We start from the raw sequence: 18,070 nt of genomic DNA on the forward strand, positions 1-18,070 counted from the left end.
TGTTTAGTTGGTAATCTAGTATCCCATGACTATCTTAAATTAAAGCAGAGGCCAGGCATGGTGACTCACGCTTGTAATGCCAGCGCTTTCGGAGGCCAAGGTGGGTGGATCATTTGAGGTCAGGAGTTTGAGACCAGCCTGGCCAAAATGGTGAAACCCCAACTCTCCTAAAAATAGAAAAATTAGCTGGGTGTAGTGGTACGTGCCTGTAATCCCAGCTGCTTGTGAGGCTGAGACAGGGTTATTGCTTGAACCCGGGAGGCAGAGGTTGCAGTGAGCCGAGATCACACCACCGCACTCTAGCCTGGGCAATGGGAGTGAAACTCCATCTCTAAGTAAATAAATAAATAAAAACCGGCAGTCCCAAATTACTTCTAGGAACTACTGATTGTGAAACTGTATAGCGTTATGTAGTCAAGGGAAAGAAGTAGGCATAAATAAGGAATAATTAAGAGGAGTAAGAGTCTTCTTATGATGGGGAGTCTTATTCCAATGGTCTTGGGAAAAGTTGTCCCCAGCATGAAGTCGACAACTTCTCATCCTGATTTGCAGTTTGTCTCTGGTATGACATCAGGCATTCTGGTGAATTCTCTGTGTGGCACATGTATCAGGTATGAGACATCTCCCTTGAAATTTACATCGAGTTGTCCAGCTTTCGCTTATAGGGCTTGAGAAACAGCTGTTTTTGCTATATGAGAGTCTTAGCCAGATATTAGAGAAAACTAGAAGAATTCAGAATCCAGTCTAGTCTACTAGTGAAAAAAGGAGAAAAAGAAAAAAAAAAAGCAAAAACAATGAGCCAGGCTACAATCTAATAACAAGGCCACTATAACTTTTTTTAACGTAATTTTTTTCTCTACATTCACCCTCATCTCTACAAAAGATAATCACAGACCAATTTGCCTGATTATTTATAAAAGTGCAGCAAGAATAACTACATAGCTGTCTTTTAAATTTGCTTTGCTGCAAACTTTGACAAGGAATCTCAGATTAGAGTTTTAGAAACCTCTCAATGTTAGGAAGCCAAATGAAGGCACACATCAGACTTTGCCTGCTGTATCTAGTACCTTGAGGTTCATGGGCCTGCCAGGAAGTGACAGCCTTTACTCATTCACTATAAAGCTGAGAATCCTTGAAGCTAGGCATTCTTGTTTTTTTGAGATGGTGTCTTACTCTGTCACCCAGGCTAGAGGGCAGTGACGCAGTCTCGGCCCACTGCAACCTCCGCTTCCTGGGTTCAAGCAATTGTCCTGCCTCAGCCTCCTGAGTAGTTGGGATTACAGGCTCATGCCACCACACCTGGCCAATTTTTTGTATTTTTAGTAGAGACAGGGTTTCACCCAGGCTGGTCTCGAACTCCTGACCTCGGATGATCCACCCGCCTTGGCCTCCAAAGAGCTGGGATTACAGGCGTGCGCCACCATGCCCAGGTGAAGCTAGGCATTCTAAGAACATTTTGAAATACGGTATTCCTGTCAGAGCCTTGATAATATAACCAGTGTTTCCAATTGTATCCTGTTAAAGAGAACAGATTCTTTATTGAACTTATGCAGATAACCAAATTGCCATAAAAATAACAGTACTAACAAATAGTTTCCAAATTCTGGAGGTACCATCAGGTAGAAAGAAAAAGCAAATGTTTCTATTTTTATTCATAAAAGTATGCTTTACCAAATTGCTGTAAGCTATAGATAGCTTTTAAAAAAAGAAGTTTCCTTAAATCTGTAAAACAAAATATTAAAAAAACCAGCAATGTTTCAAATAAAGAAGCCATGAAAACTCATAGTTTTTATTTATCAGTTCAATCAGTCTCATGTAATTAATTCGTGCTCTGTTTGATCTTGGTTAGCAGTTTTACAAACCCATCAAATTAGGAGTTTATTTTGCCAAGGTTAAAGACATGCCACAGCATCAGGAGGTCCTGAGACGTGCTGAAGGTGGTTGAATTACAGCTGATTTTATACATTTTAGGGGGACAGAAGTTACAGGCAGACATCAATGAATACACGTAAGATGTATATTGGTTTAGTACAGAAAGGCAGGACAACTCGAAGGTGGGGGGTGGGGAGGACTTCCAGCTCATAGGTGGAGTCAATTTTCTGATTGGTAATTGGTTAAGTTATTGTCTAAAGACCTGGAATCAATAGAAAGGAATTTCTGCGTTGAAATAAGGGGTTGTGGAGGCCAAGGTTCTGACACAGATGAAACCTCCAGCTAGCAGGCTTCACAGAGAATAGATGGTAAATATTTCTTATCAGACTTAAAAAGGTGCCAGACTCTTAATCTCTCCTGGATCAGGAAAAGACCTGGAAAGGGAAGGGGGTTCTCCACAAAATGTAGATTTATGAGACAACTTTGCAGGGCCATTTTTAAATACATCAAAGAAATATATTTTGGAGTAAAATACTTCAATTTATTTCAATGTCTGCTGTCATGTGATGTATCTCATTGGTACAAAGAGTCTGTTTCGTCAGTCTTAAGATCTCTGTTTTAATGTTCATACTGGTCAGTTGTGCCTGAATTCTAGAAGGAGGGTGTAATGAGGCATTCTGGCCCCACCCGCATTCCCATCATGGCCTAAACTAGTTTTTCAGTTTACTTTGGAAAGCCCTTGGCCTATTGAATGGGTGTCCATTCAATTGGCTGGAGGGCTTAGAATTTTATTTTTGGTTTACAGTTTCTTCATTAAACTTTTGGAAATTTTGTCCAATGGTATAAACTAAGTTATATCAGAGTTTGTTTTTTGTTTTTTGTTTTTTGTTTGTTTGTTTGTTTTTTGAGACAGAGTCTCACTGTGTTGCCCAGACTGGAGTGCAGTTGCACGATCTTGGCTCACTGCAACCTCTGCCTCCTGGGTTCAAGCAGTTCTTCCTCAGCCTCCTGAGTAGCTGGGATTACAGGCACGCAACCCCACACCCGGCTAATTTTTGTATTTTTGGTAGAAACAGGGTTTTGCCTTGTGGGCCAGCCTGGTCTCGACTCCTGACCTCAAATGATCCACTCGCCTCTGCCTCCCAAGGTGCTGGGATTACGGGCGTGAGCCACTGCACCCGGCCTTCTTTTCATTCTTCTGATATAGCTTTTTGGAGACACAGCACTTTAGGATTATAATTGCTTGCAGAAAGCTTTCATAAAAGGCATTAGAACCAAAACAATTAACTGTGGACAGCATGACTTAAAATGACCATGGTTAAAACCTGACGAGAGTTCATTATAATGATAATGAAGTTGATAAGGAAATTTGTTTATTTTTCAACCAAAATTATGACTGATAGCATTTATACCAATACATACCAGATTTATAAGAACTTTTTTTATCACAGGGTGGGTGGGAAGCCTGATTTTAGGGGCTTTCCTAGAAATTTTTTTTAGCAGTCCTTTTTCCAATGTCCTGGTTATTTGCACAAATGGCAGTGAATTTTTGGAAACTGCTGTTTTAGGGATTGCTTATTTGGGGAAGCACCCTAGGATAGGCCCAAATGTCATTCTAGGTTGCTGGTTGTCATGGAGCTGAAATACTTGGGGAATGGCTTTTCAAAAGGTAATTTGCAGTCTTTTGGGTTTTGCCTGACCCATAAGCAGATCAGATGGGACTTGTTGGGTACTTGATAGAATTCTCAGGAGACTACCATTCTGCCTCTTTCATCCATGTGGGGCTCCCTAGAGTACACCAACACATGTACTAGTTGGTACAGATCAAGTATACTGGGGTTATAAATTACCAATAACGCCAGGCATGGTGGCTCATGCCTATAATCCCCGCACTTTAGGAGGCCGAGGTGGGTGGATCACCTGAGGTCAGGAGTTTGAGAACCAGCCTGGCCAACATGGTGAAACCGTGTCTCTACTAAAACTACAAAGAAATTAGCCGGGCGTGGTGGTGGGTGCCTGTAATCCCAGCTACTTGGGAGGCTGAGGCAGGAGAATAGCTTGAACCCAGGAGGTGAAGGTTGTGGTGAGCCAAGATTGCGCCCTTGCACTCCAGCCTGGGCAACAAGAGTGAAACTCCGTCTAAAAAAATAAAAATTTTAAAATAATAAGTTACTAGTAAGACCCTGAATTCTTCAGAAAACTTGTGAAATTCTTCTCTAGGTTTAGGAAAATCTTGAACTGTGGCCTTGAAGTCCATTTTTGTCCAGAGAGTGCAAGTCACTTGGGGATTATCTCCTGATTTTTCAGATGATTCTCTTGTAAGGAAACTGTTTAACTGCTTTTTTCAGGGAAGAAAGGCAATTCAGACAAAGCAGACTGAATATTTAGTAGCAGATTGTAAATATTCAGGCAAAGAAAGAGAGAGAGAGACAGTAGGACTTACATCAGTTTTACCATCCTTGGTAGGGGAATATCTTCCATTTCCAGCTTTTCATTAGCTCTTTACAGTGAATCTTTTTAAAAGGTGATTTTAGAGCACTGTCTCTTTGAGGCTTCTGAATGCCAATAAGAATTTTGTTCTCTCTGCATAATTTGGGAGGCTTGGGGTTCGAGTGTGCTTCTTAGATGAATAGTCTTTTTCATGAGGAACATTCCATGTAATGGCATCATAATTCTGAATTATCTTTTGTAAGATTTTGCCATTTGTAAATATTTGTAGCTTCCAGAACCAGAAACCTTATACACAAAAAAGGCAGATTGGCCAGAAGGCAGGGTACTCAGATCTTTAGAAATTAAAGAAACCATTTTATGTTGGATATTGGGTCTTCCAAAGCCAAAATGGCTTTGGCTTTGAGATCGCCTGACCAACTTAGCCAATGAAATTTCAGTTTCTTTTTTGTCTGACCCAGTCAGATGCCTGAGGCCTCCCTCATCTAAACATGTAAGAAAAAAAGAACACACATACCTATGAATTCCAAAAGCCAGAGTTCATGCCCCCCTCCACCTCATGGTAATAACCACTTACTGTGACTGCTGTTGGTTACCTTTACTACTGCAGCCCTTTATGATAGCCACAGAGAGTGTAACCCACATTTCCCTCTGGCCATATGCTGGTCACCAATGGGATGCAACCCATATTTCTGTCCAGCCACATTCTTCAGGGCTTGACCCAAGCCTTTTATGGCATCATGCATGAGATATCACCAGAGTGGGAGCCGAAACAATGTAGTCCTTGCCAGTGACTTTTCAGCCACTATGAACCCAGAAGTCATGTGCCCTGCCACAGTACAAACTAACCCTAGGTACCCCAAAGTCAAATGTCCTTTCACAGCACAAACTAACCTTGATACCCCCAAAGCCAAAGATATCAGCGAGCTTAAATACTTAAAGAGAGCAGAGCTCAGATCTGAGAGGGACTTAACTCTCAGGGCTACGTGAAGGAGATAGTAGCCCCCACCCCGAGAAAAGAAGGTTAGCATCACCTTTTCCTGTGTTCCTCAAGGAGTCTCAGGTCAGCTGTCTCCAGGTCCTTTTGTGGTCATCTGTCAAAAGACAAAATTACAACAAATTTAAAGATCTCAATTGTCTTTATTTATGATTCTAGACTTGGGCAACAGTTGCCACTTCCACATTTTCAGGTATTATAGCAACAGCCACACTGCCAGTACAATTTTCCATCTTACTCTGTTTTCCGAGGCTGTAATAGAATACCAGAGAATGGGTAATTTATAAACAATAAAAGTTTATTTTACTTATGGTTCTAGAGGGTGGGAAATTCAAGATCAAAAGGCCAAATCTGGTGAGGGTCTTCTTGCTGTGTCATAACATGGCAAAAGGTATCACATGGCAAAGGAGAGTGTGAGATGGAGAAAAGAAATGGAGCTGAACTCACCCTTTTATCAGGAGCTCACTCCGAGATTACTAACCTATTTCCACAATAGCCGCATAAGCCTGTTTATCAGGGCAGAGTCCTAATGACCTGATCACTTCTTCAATCACCTCTTCAAGGTTCCCCCTCTTAATACTGGCACGATGGCAATTAAACTTCTTTTTTATGTATTTATTTTAAAATGACAGATAACATTGTGTGTTTTTGTCATGTACAGCATGATGTGTTGAAGTATATATACATTGTGGAATGGTTAACTAGCTAATTAACAAATGCATTACCTCACAGAGTTATCATTTTTATGGTGAGAGCATATCACATTCACTCTTTTTACATTTTTCAAGAATATACTGTGTCATTAACTATAGTCACCTTGCTGTACAATTAGGTCTTTTGAAATTTATTCCTCTTGCCTAACTGTAAGTATGTATCTTTTGACCAACATTTCCCCAACCTCCTTCTCCCTAGCCACCCCAGCCTTTGGTAACCACCATTATACTCTCTATTTCTGTGAGACCACCTTTTTTAGATTCCATATGTAAGTGTGATCATGCATTATTTATTTCTCTGTGCCTGCCTTATTTCACCTAGCATAATGTTCTCCAGGTTCATCCATGTTGTTGAAATGACAGGATGTCCTCCTTTTTATGGTTGAATAGTATTTCATTGTTTATGTATGTATGTGTATGTGTATATATGCGTGTGTAAGTGTATATATATACACATACACACATATATATATACACACACATCCACAGTTTTGTTTTTTTTTTTTTTTTTGAGACGGAGTCTCACTCTGTCACCTAGGCTGGAGTGCAGTGGCATGATCTTGGCTCACTGCAAGCTCCACCTCCCGGGTTCATGCCATTCTCCTGCCTCAGCCTCCTGAGTAGCTGGGACTACAGGCACCGGCCACCACGCCTGGCTAATTTTTTTGTATTTTTAGTAGAGACGGAGTTTCACTTGTGTTAGCCAGGATGGTCTCGATCTCTTGACCTTGTGATACGCCCACCTTGGCCTCCCAAAGTGCTGGGATTACAGGCGTGAGCCACCACGCCCAGCCCACATGTTTTTTTTATTCATTCATCTGTTGGTAAACACCCAAATTGATTCCATACCTTGGCTATTGTGAATAAGGCTGCTATAAACGTTGGAGTGCAGATACCTCTTTGACATACTGATTTTATTTCCTTTGGACACATAACCAGTAGTGGGATTGCTGGATCATATGGTAGTTCCATTTTTAATTTTAAAAGAATTATTGAGGCCTGGCACAGTGGCTCATGCCTGTAATCCCAGCACTTTGAGAGGCCGAAGTAGGCGGATCATTTGAGGTCAGAAGTTTGAGACCAGCCTGGCCAAGATGGTTAAACCCCATCTCTACTGAAAATACAAAATTAGCTGGGCATGGTGGCACATGCCTGTAATCCCAGCTGCTCGGAAGGCTGAGGCAAGAGAATCGCTTGAACCCAGGAGATAGAGGTTGCAGTAAGCCGAGATCACGCCACTGTACTCTAGCCTGGATGAAAGAGTGAGACTCTTGTCTCCAAACAAACAAACAAACAAATATACATACAGTTTCTGGAGGGGTTGGGGCAGGCACAGAGGCTCATGCCTGTAATTCCAGCACTTGGGAGGCTGAGGCATGTGGATCACTTGAGTTCAGGAGTTTGAGACCAGCCTGGGCAGCATGGTGAAACTCTGTCTCTACAAAAAAAAATACAAAAATTAGCTAGGCATGATGGCCTGCATGTGTAGTCACAGCTACTTGGGAGGCTGAGGTGGGAGGCTGGCTTGAACCCAGTAGGTGGAGGTTGCAGTGAGCCGAGATCATGCCACTGCATTCCAGCCTCGGTGACGGAGCCAGATCAGTGGTGAATTCTGATATTTTAGTGCACCTGTCACCCCTGTAGTATACTACACAAGTGCGTACTTACACCCAGTGTACCCAATGTAGTTTTTTTCCCTCACCCCTCTCCCAGCCTCCATCTTCTTAATCTCCAGAGTCCATTATGTCACTCTGTATGTTTTTGTGTCCTCATAGCTTAGCTCCCACTTACAAGTGAGAACATATGGTATTTGATTTTCCATTCCTGAGTTACTTCACTTAGAATAATGGCCTCCAGCTCCATCCAGGTTGCTGCAGAAGACACTATTTCATTCCTTTTTATGGCTGAGTAGTATTCCATGGTGTATAGATACCACATTTTCTTTATTCACTCATTGATCAATGGACACTTAGATTGTGAATTCTCCAGCTCATATTTTCAGTTTTTTGAGGACTCTCCACTTTGTTTTCCATAATACTTGTACTAATTTACATTCTACCAGTAGTGTATAAGGGTTCTGCTTTCTCCACATCCTCACCAACACTTGTTATTGTTTGTCTTTTTGATAATAGCCTCTCTCAGTGGGGTAAGCCAGTATCTCACTGTGGTTTTGATTTGCATTTCCCTGATTAGTGATGTTGAGAATTTTTTCATATACCTGTTGGCCATTTGTATGTCTTCTTTTGAGAAGTGTTTATTCAGGTCATTTCAATGGCTGTTAAATTTCAACATGAGTTTTGGAGGGGGCATTCAAACCACAGCATCAAACTTTAATCTCTCTTAGATCTGTTAATATTTTTTCCTCTCAATCAGGGCACTTACTCCCCAGGTTGCCTTAGATGTTGTTTTCCTATTACTTAAATGTATTTACATTTGAAATCCCCAGTCCTCAATACAGTTGGAGATCCAGGCATGTAGGAAAAAAATGGTATTTCTTGGAGACTTGAGAAGAACACAGATAAGACTAGCAAAGGAACTGTTGAATACCATCAGTGCCACCAGATTCACCCACTAGATGCTTCTTTTTAATAAACTTAAAACATTTGTAGTAAGAAAATTCTATTAGTATTTATTTCCTTCGTTTTAATCTCTTCAAGGACTATGTTTTATTTGTCTCAGTCTCTTCAGATAATATTGTTGGTGGTTAAAAAACTGAAAGCATTAGTTTGCATTTTTAAAATATAAAATTAAAACACTTGATGAATATGTAGCTTGAGCAGTCTGTCAAAGCCATGACTCTGAGAACTAAACCCAATTCTAAAAATGTTTATCTGATGTTATCATAGAATATATTTTAAAACTGGAGCCATCTGCCTTCCAAAGTTTATCTCCGCTGCACCTGCGCTCAAAAATACTTCTGCCTACACACAGGAACTATTGTTTAAAGATTTTGCTGTTGATTCAGCATGGAGGCTCTCCAGGAATTATTCATACTTTAAAATTTATTTTAAAAAATAATTACTGCGTACTATAAAAACAAAACAGAAAACCCCCCAAATTTTACAAAGACATGCAGGAAAATTATCTTTTCCCACCTCTATCTATAGTCCCTCTTACCAGAAATAACCGCTATTACAAGTTTCTTGTGGACCTGTCCAAGGATAGTCTCTGAATACACACATGCATGTGTGATGCACATGCACACACGCAAAGCCTCCTTTTTCCGCACATATGGCAACATGTTGTATATGCTTTTCTACACCTGTTTTGTTTTCATTTTACTAAACGTATCTAAGGAGAGTGTTTTGGTATCAGTATATCTGCACTATTCTTTTGGCTCATACTATTACATTATGTGAATGTTTCATCATTTAACCAGTTTCTTACTGATGAATAGGTTTACAATCTTTCTACTATAAACAGTACCACTAAGAACATCCCTTTATGTCTCTTTGTGCATGAGTGCACTTCTATAGGACAAACTTCTAGAATTGGAATTATGGGGTCAGAATGGTAGTGTGTTTTTAATTTTATTTGTTATTGTTCAGTGGCCCTACAAAGAATTACCAGTTTGCATTTTATTAGCGTATAAAAGTGCAGTTTTCTAACACCCTTGCCAACAGTTTTATCAGATCTTTTGCCAATCTGATAGATGAAAAATGACGTTTTACTGTGGTTTTAATTTGCCTTGCTCTTGTTATGATCCAGCATCATTTTGTCCAGAAAAGAACACTAGCTTAGGACTTCCAGGCAGACAGATTTGGACCCCACTTGTTGGCCATCATTGTCATCTATTTTTTTTTATTTTTATTTTTTTTCTTTGGAGACAGCATCTCGCTTTGTTGCCAATAGGCGCTGGAGTCCAGTGGTGAGATTATGGCTCAATGCAGCCTTGATCTCCCAGGCTCAAGTGATCCTCCTACCTCAGCCTCCCAAGTTACTGGGACTAATAGGCACATGCCACCACACCTAGCTAATTTTTATTTTTTGTAGAGTCAGCGTCTTACTGTGTTGGTCAGGCTGGTCTCAAACTCCTGGACTCAAGCCATACTCCCTTAGCCACCACACCCAGCCTTAAGTTATATGTTTATCTAACAAATCCATTCCTTTTTCCCTTACCCATCTCATTCTTTTTTCCTAGTTTGACACTACATCTTTTAAATATTTCCTGTCTATTCCTTTTATCAGTGCTTCTCAACAGCCAGAGACATGAACATTTGGACTTCTGTCTGTCTGGGCAGGTTATTTCACAAAAGGTTCTCTATGAATTATTGGCTTATTTCCTTGATTGTACCTGAAAGTTATTTCCACTCAACAACCCAGTAGATTGCCAACTCTGTAAGGACGTCTTTTCACTGCTGTTACTCCAGCCCCTAGAATAGTACCTGACACACAATAGTCATGCAATAACTTTCTTTTTTCTTTAGTATATAAATATTTTTTATTATATGCAATAACATAAACTATGCATAACAAAATTTACCATTTTAGCTAGCCATTTTTAAGTGTACAGTTCAGTGGCATTAAATATATTTACATTTCAATAACTTTCTTTTGAATAAACAAATGAACAGTGATACTGGTTATTTGTACTTGAAAGTTACCAAGAGCCAGATGGTAACATTGCCTTTCTTTCCTGCAGACGAAGTTATACGGAAGCGTCTCCTCATTGATGGAGATGGTGCTGGAGATGATCGGAGAATTAATCTGCTAGTGAAGAGTTTCATTAAATGGTGCAACTCTGGGTCCCAGGAAGAGGGGTATTTCATTTCACTGTTGTTTCCATACCAGTGTCCTAATGTGATTTTAGGCGCTATATTAAGGTCCTGTGAATAGATCAAATTTTCACTCACCTTAAATGTCCAGTGGAGTCAACTCTTAATTAACCGAGAGTAGATTTTCTTGGCCTTTTCTTCTCTTCAAAGGCCTCTCATATGTTTATTAAAACATGGAGAAGGCAGGTTGGTAAGGAGAAATGAAGATTAAATTCAGACTCATTAGTTTGGTTACTTTTAAGACATAAGTGTTTAATAAGATAAAATATCTAAATGGAATTTTCTCCTTCGCTAATAAAAGGCTGCTGCTATGTATGTATATATTAAGTTGGTGCAAAATTAATCGTGATTTCTGCCATTAACTTTAATGGCAGAAATCGCAGAAACCACGATTACTTTTGTACCAACCTGATACACACACACACACACACACATATATCTAATCTTTTTTTTTGTGAGACAGAGTCTCATTCTGTTGCTCAGGCTGCAGTGCAATGGCACAATCTTGGCTCACTGCAACCTCCGCCCCCCAGTTTCAAGCAGTACTCGTGCCTCAACCTCTCGAGTAGCTGGGATTTTAGGCATGCAACACCATGCCTGACTAATTTTTGTATTTTTAGTAGAGATGGGGTTTCACCATGTTGGCCAGGCTGGTGTCAAACTCCTAGCCTTAAGTGATCTGCCCACCTTGGCTTCCCAAAATTCCAGAATTACAGGCATGAGCTACCACGCCTAACTATATTTATTTATTTTTTAACATAGTAAACTTTTCCTCCTTTGAATTTGCTTTCCATATAAATAATTTTATAGAGTGAAAAATTGTGGGAACAGAATTGTGAAGTTAAAAAAACATCTTAAAGTATTTTTTAAAGTCTTTTAAACAAAATTCAAATAATTGTTTGAATAAAATGTGCATTGATAAGAACAATCCCATCTTTGCATTTGTAACTAAAGTAGTTAAATTCAAGAATACTACATTTGATAAAAAGAAAACTTATGGGACAGATATTCTAAATTATTTTAAATAAGCAAATGATTCTCTCAGAACTTGGTATAATTTAATTAGCAAATATTTCTCTGCATTATAACAGTTCACTTTTGTCAATCCACAAATATCTTTATTTTGGTTTTCTCTCTTTTTCATTAGCTATAGCCAGTACCAGCGTATGCTGAGCACGCTGTCTCAATGTGAATTTTCAATGGGCAAAACTTTACTAGTATATGATATGAATCTCAGAGAAATGGAAAATTATGAAAAAATTTACAAGGAAATAGGTAAAGAATCTTAATGTTTCTATCTGTAATTTTATTTTGTATGGTCTAAAGGAAACAATAGCTGCTAACAATTTTCTTTGGTGGTGAAAGAATAATAACAATTACTGTATTAATGGAAAGAATACAGTAAATGTTAGCTATAAAAAATGTGTATTCTAACATGATATAGTACTTTGGGTTACAGCTATTTTTTAAAAATACTAGTGTCTATTTTGTTACCAATAGAGGTTAATTTATAAATGCGTTTAAAAATTAAAAATGGATTATTGATTTTGTTACAACTATCTTTTAAAAAACCTTCTCATATAGAATGTAGCATAGCTGGAGCACATGAAAAAATTGCTGAGTGCAAAAAGCAAATTCTTCAAGCCAAACGAATACGAAAAAATCGCCAAGGTAAGGGTTTTGAGGGATTTAATGTGCAAATATATTATTACTGACTACAGTTTTCATGCAGCTTTTAATGTTGTGAGGTAAAATCTGCAGCCTGAATCAACCCGGATTAAAAAAGATCCAAATTTTAATTCCTTAAAACTATATTATTCTTTAAAATAGAGAAGGAAGTCTGTGTTGAAAAGAATGTTTTTGCTGGATTACATTGATTATCCAAGTATTTCTTTTCTGTTTTTCTCTTTTTTTTTCTTATCCCAGTATTTCTTAAGTATTAAATTTTTACCATCTTGGACCCTTTTGCCTAAATAATGTTATGGTTAATCAGCAGAGACGATTTACATAAATATACTAGATATATGGTTTGGGTTTTTTGTTTGTTTGTTTAATAGAGCTACTTTCCAAAAAATGAAATGGAAAAGCATTTAAACGCTGGGTTTTCATTAAGTACAAAGCAAGCAAACATTTCTAGACTGCCTAGAATATCTAAGAAGAAGGTTAAAGTTGAGTTTTGTTATAATCTCTTGTTTTTAAGTTAGAGTATGTCCTTGTGTAGTTCCTAAATACTATTTCAAGATAATTTTTAATGTTAGAGGCAGTGCTCTTCTTATAATGTAAATTGAAGAAAAGTAAAAATAAAAAATATAATGTGTAATCACAACTGGTACATTGATATGAAAAACTAGAAGAAAATAGAAAAAATGGTTATTTTGAAGTTGTGGGTTTTTATGGCTTAGGTTCTTTTCTCTGTTCTTGTTTTGTTTTGTTTTGTTTTTGTTTTACATAGGGCATGTATTTTGTAATTCAAAAAATTTGTATTCAAAAGAATCATACTTTGAATTAATATGCTCCGTTCTAAAACAATGAATTTTCACTTTTTAATGAACTAATTAAGATGAAGCTTAATTTCCTCTTTTTACAAGTTTTTTTTTTTTCAGTTTAAAATGTGTATGGTGAAGTTTTGGTGCCCTATTTACAGTAACATATACCAACTTAGTATCAGTTCTAAAGTCATCTAAAAATATTTTGCAGTGTTTTCATTGGTTAATGAGGCTTTTAAGTACATCCTGCCACTCATCACTTCATAAGAAAGCTTAACAGGAGTTACATGACTTATCTTGGAGGTCTCAGTGGAGAAGAAAATAGAACCTGAATTTTAAGTTATTTGCAAGTTTCTGAAATCTTAACTTTTGGAATGAGTGAGAAGTGTAATTTGTTGTTGACTAACAACTCAAATTAATGGTAGGATATATTCACTGATTTTATTTTATTTTATTTTATTTTTTGGACAACTAGTGAGTAAGATCCTTCTAGAATCAGTCTATTTGATAATCAATAATAACTTAAATTTGCTTATGCTTATGCTGACCTCTTATGTTCTGTCCAGGACATATAAATGGAAAAAAAGTGAGAGCTAAAACCCCTGTTTAGAACACTTTTGATGTTATGTATCATTATAATTATAACTCAGTTAACTAAAACTGGCAATACTCATCTTTCAGTGATTTCATTTCTTGATGTACTAGGAAGGTGATTAGGAGAGGTTTGTGATATTACACATTTTGTTTTGATAATTCACATTCAAAAAATACTTAGTTTGATAAACATTTTTATGTCTTTCAGAATATGATGCTTTGGCAAAAGTGATTCAGCACCATCCAGACAGGCATGAGACATTAAAGTAAGTGTAGAGCTTTACTTTGAAAGGAACTAACCTTTATACATAAATGCTCATAAACTACCCTAGGCATTTCATTTTTGCAGAAATAAATATGTTTCAAAAGGAGGGGTCAGATATTCAATATTATATTTTTCCGTACTTCTCTGTTAGATTTTATTTTCCTCTAACCTTACCAGCTATATGTCTAAAATAAATGCATGTAATATGCATCAGTAGCACAATGGATACATAGAATATGGTCTTCATATATTAAAATATTGAATTTCAGTTAAAAAGAATAAACTAATTATGCCCTTTTAAAACACAGCTCTCAAAACATAATCAAAGACACATAATAAATTTTAAATTATATTTAAATTCCTGAAACACATACAGAATAATAACAATTTATAAAAGTTAGAACCCCCTTTCAAATATTATATACCAATACTGTGTATTATTCAGGGATACAAGTATATGCATAAAAAAGAATTAGAATGATATAGTAGTTGCCTGAATGGGAGGTAGAGGAGATAAAAAGGCCCAGGATAGAGGACTAGGGGTAAGATTCAAAGGGTATTTTGAGTTAATTGCCAATGTTTTATTTATTTTACCAAAAAAAAAAAAATCCCTTGAAGTTAAACTTCACAATATGTATCATTTCTTGGGTCTTGTTATTCTATTATCTGTATTTTTCTGTACTTTAAAAATGGATCCAAAAATGTAATTTTAATGAAAGTAAGTCCATATTTAGAAGTTAAGAAGAAATCATCCTCAGCTTTAAAAGTTTCACCATAATGGAGTGTTGTAACTCCTTATAAGCCTTTTTTTATTTTAAAAATCCTATCTAGTAACTTAAAGGTGAGGTATTAATTGTAAACTCTTTCCCTCCATTCAGCAAAATGTAACACTGTTTTATTTTTTCCAGGGAACTAGAGGCTCTGGGAAAAGAATTAGAGCATCTTTCACACATTAAAGAAAGTGTTGAAGATAAGGTATTTGCATATATATTTAGCCTTTGTGATCTATCTGTCTGTCTATATATCTATATATACAGGTCATTTGTATAAATTTTTTTCTTGTTAACACAGCTGGAATTGAGACGGAAACAGTTTCACGTTCTTCTTAGTACCATCCATGAACTTCAGCAAACATTGGAAAGTAAGTAGAAATAGTCTCAAAATAAATGTTTATGAAGATTTTTTAAATGACCCAGGGATGTACCTTTTGAAATATACATCTTGGAGAGAGAGTATACCTTTAATTTCTGAACAGTATAGCTGGATGACGTTAGAAGGTACTCATGTTCAACTTTCTTGAATATATGTAGGAAAGTCTTAATTTGTAGTAATATAGGATTTAAAGATATACATAGTGGTTTAAATTAAGAAAAATTCAAGGATGATAGATTTGGAATCTTTCTTACTTCACTGTAGTTGATTACTATAATGTAACAACTCAGGACCCAGGCAGGCAATAATAAGGAATCAGTACATAAGAACATTTGCATACCCACTGAGTGGTGGGTGCTTTGGGGAGCTGGAGACTTGCTCTTTATATTCACTGTAGACAAGTGGAAATTTTTGTGTTACCTGATCTTCTGATTGTTTTAAAGAATAGCCTAAGACCCATTTTTTTTTTTTAAGACAGTCTTCCTCTGTCACCCAGGCTGGAGTGCAGTGGCACAATCTTGGCTCACTGCAATCCTCACCTTGCAGGCTCAAGTGATTCTCCTGCCTCAGCCTCCCGAGTAGCTGGAATTACAGGTGCATGCCACCACACCCAGCTAATTTTAGTATTTTTAGTAGAGACAGGGTTTTACCATGTAGGCCAGGCAGGTCTTGAATTCCTGACCTCAGGTGATCCACCTGCCTCGGCTTCCCAAAGTGCTGGGATTACAGGCATGAGCCACCAGACCCTGCCCGGATTTTTTTTTTTTTTTTTAAAGTGAAATCTATCACATAAATTTTAAAGTTTGATTCAACTAGTAGCCATCTTTGCTTTAATTGTATTGGCTAATAAAGGATAAACATGTTTTCATGTGTTCACTGAATATAAAATACAGGCAAACTTGACTGAGGTTTTATGTTTCCTTCTCAATTACAGATGATGAAAAACTCTCAGAGGTAGAAGAAGCTCAGGAAGCAAGCATGGAAACAGATCCTAAACCATAGACAGGCTAATTGCCCACCACTCCCAGGAATATTGAAATAGCTACATGACCATAATGTGTTTAAAATGTGGTGTGCTCTTGAGATATTTAAAGTTTTGGCAGTAAAATACTCTAAGTATGAATGTATTTCATTCATATTTCCTCACACAAAGGAAAATGACTTCAGTATAGATTTGTTTTCATTAAAATGCATTTTTTATTCTTAAGTGGTAGGAAGCAACATCCAAAAATGCTTAATAAAATGCTTTTAAGCTGCATATGTTTGTGGTCATTAATATTCTAGGTAGTTTTTAACTGGTAACATTGATTGGCTTACAAAATAAGTTGAAAATTGTTAGAAGTTGGCATTTCTAGGATGTACATGGGTAAATGGGCCAATTTCTGGAAATGGTTACACTTCTGAAAACGGAGTCTATGAAGAGGCTTTAGGAGGACCATGAACCTGTGAAATTACATGCAAAATGTTAGTGGTGTATGCTTATTGTGGAGAGAGGTTCCAGGCTGTTAAAAGTCGCCAGTATGAGAGGTAATTATAAGATGCAAAGTAAAATAATGCACATTACTTTCTATATCTCTCCTTAATATGTGAGGAATAGGGTTCTCAAATGTTTTGTTGATCTGTTTTCTCTACTATTTGGTTCTTTAGGAATCATTTTCAATAGAAAAAAATGTATTGATAAAGTGAAGAGTTGTTTGAAGTAAATAGTTTGTTAAGATTGTCTTGCATAGGCCAGGCGCGGTGGCTCACGCCTGTAATCCCAGCACTTTGGAAGGCCAAGGCGGGCAGATCACCTGAGGTCAGGAGTTCGAGACCAGCCTGACCAACATGGAGAAACCCTGTCTCTACTAAAAAAAATACAAAATTAGCCAGATATGGTGGCACATGCCTATAATCCCAGCTACTCAGGAGGCTGAGACAGGAGAATCACTTGAACCCAGGAGGCAAAGGTTGTGGTGAGCCAAGATTGCGCCATTGCACTCCAGCCTGGGCAACAAGAGTGAAACTCTGTCTGAAAAAAAAAAAGATTGTCTTGCATAAAGAATTTATAATCTTTTTAAAAATTAAGCTAAGGCTGAATCACTTGTAATTTTCTTAAGTATTTCATTATATGTGTAATACTTGTTCAGCTCCATCCTTATCCATTTATTTTAGTTCAGAAACATGACACTTTGCATGAATCATACCTTAATGATGTTACATTTTTGTAATTTTAATAATAATTTTTGTCTTTAAAATGAAAGTTTAAAATTAGCTCAGTTGTAGTCATATTAAAAGTGTCATAATACCTATAAATGCTTCCTCTAATTTCATCTGGCAAGTCATGGGAGAAATTTCTTTGCAGAATTGCTATGCTGTGACAAATGTTTTTATTTTCCATTATTAGTAAGAATTATGAAACAAAAATTTGCCTATATTGACTCAGAATTAAAAATCCATTTTTCTTTTCTTTTCTTTTCTGAGACAGGGTCTTGCCCTGTCATCCAGGCTGGAGTGCAGTGGCTTGATCACAGCTCACTGTAGCCTTGACCTCCCAGGCTTAAGTAGTTCTTCTATGTCAGCCTCCCGAGTAGCTGGGACTACAGGCAACACATCGCCATACCCAGCTAATTTTTAAAAATTTTTCGTAGTGACAGATTCTCACTATATTGCCCAAGCTGGTCTCAAACTCCTGGGTTCACGTGATCCACCCACCTTAGCCTTCCAAAGTGCTGGGAGTATAGGCGTGAGCCACTGTGCCCCAGACAAATACCAGTTTTTCAAAAAAG

General features: G+C 37.4%; 1 protein-coding gene across 5 annotated transcripts in view; it reads left to right on the top strand.

The window, feature by feature from the left end:
• Nucleotides 1-16,560, top strand: part of THOC7 (THO complex subunit 7) — a 29,641-nt gene extending 13,081 nt beyond the window's left edge. For 3 of the 5 annotated variants that reach the window (XM_024245451.3, XM_024245450.3, XM_024245452.3), the window contains 7 exons: nucleotides 10,673-10,790; nucleotides 11,953-12,080; nucleotides 12,390-12,476; nucleotides 14,094-14,151; nucleotides 15,059-15,125; nucleotides 15,222-15,291; nucleotides 16,237-16,560. In XM_024245451.3, the coding sequence (XP_024101219.1) occupies nucleotides 10,673-10,790; nucleotides 11,953-12,080; nucleotides 12,390-12,476; nucleotides 14,094-14,151; nucleotides 15,059-15,125; nucleotides 15,222-15,291; nucleotides 16,237-16,304 (596 nt within the window). In that variant the 3' untranslated portion in view covers nucleotides 16,305-16,560. The remainder of the gene's footprint in view (nucleotides 1-10,672; nucleotides 10,791-11,952; nucleotides 12,081-12,389; nucleotides 12,477-14,093; nucleotides 14,152-15,058; nucleotides 15,126-15,221; nucleotides 15,292-16,236) is intronic. The other 2 variants (XM_054551944.2, XM_054551943.2) reach the window with 1 other exon arrangement.
• Nucleotides 16,561-18,070: the final 1,510 nt, after the last annotated feature.

Source organism: Pongo abelii, chromosome 2 (genome assembly GCF_028885655.2).
Source record: "Pongo abelii isolate AG06213 chromosome 2, NHGRI_mPonAbe1-v2.0_pri, whole genome shotgun sequence".
Classification (NCBI taxonomy): Eukaryota; Metazoa; Chordata; class Mammalia; order Primates; family Hominidae; genus Pongo; species Pongo abelii.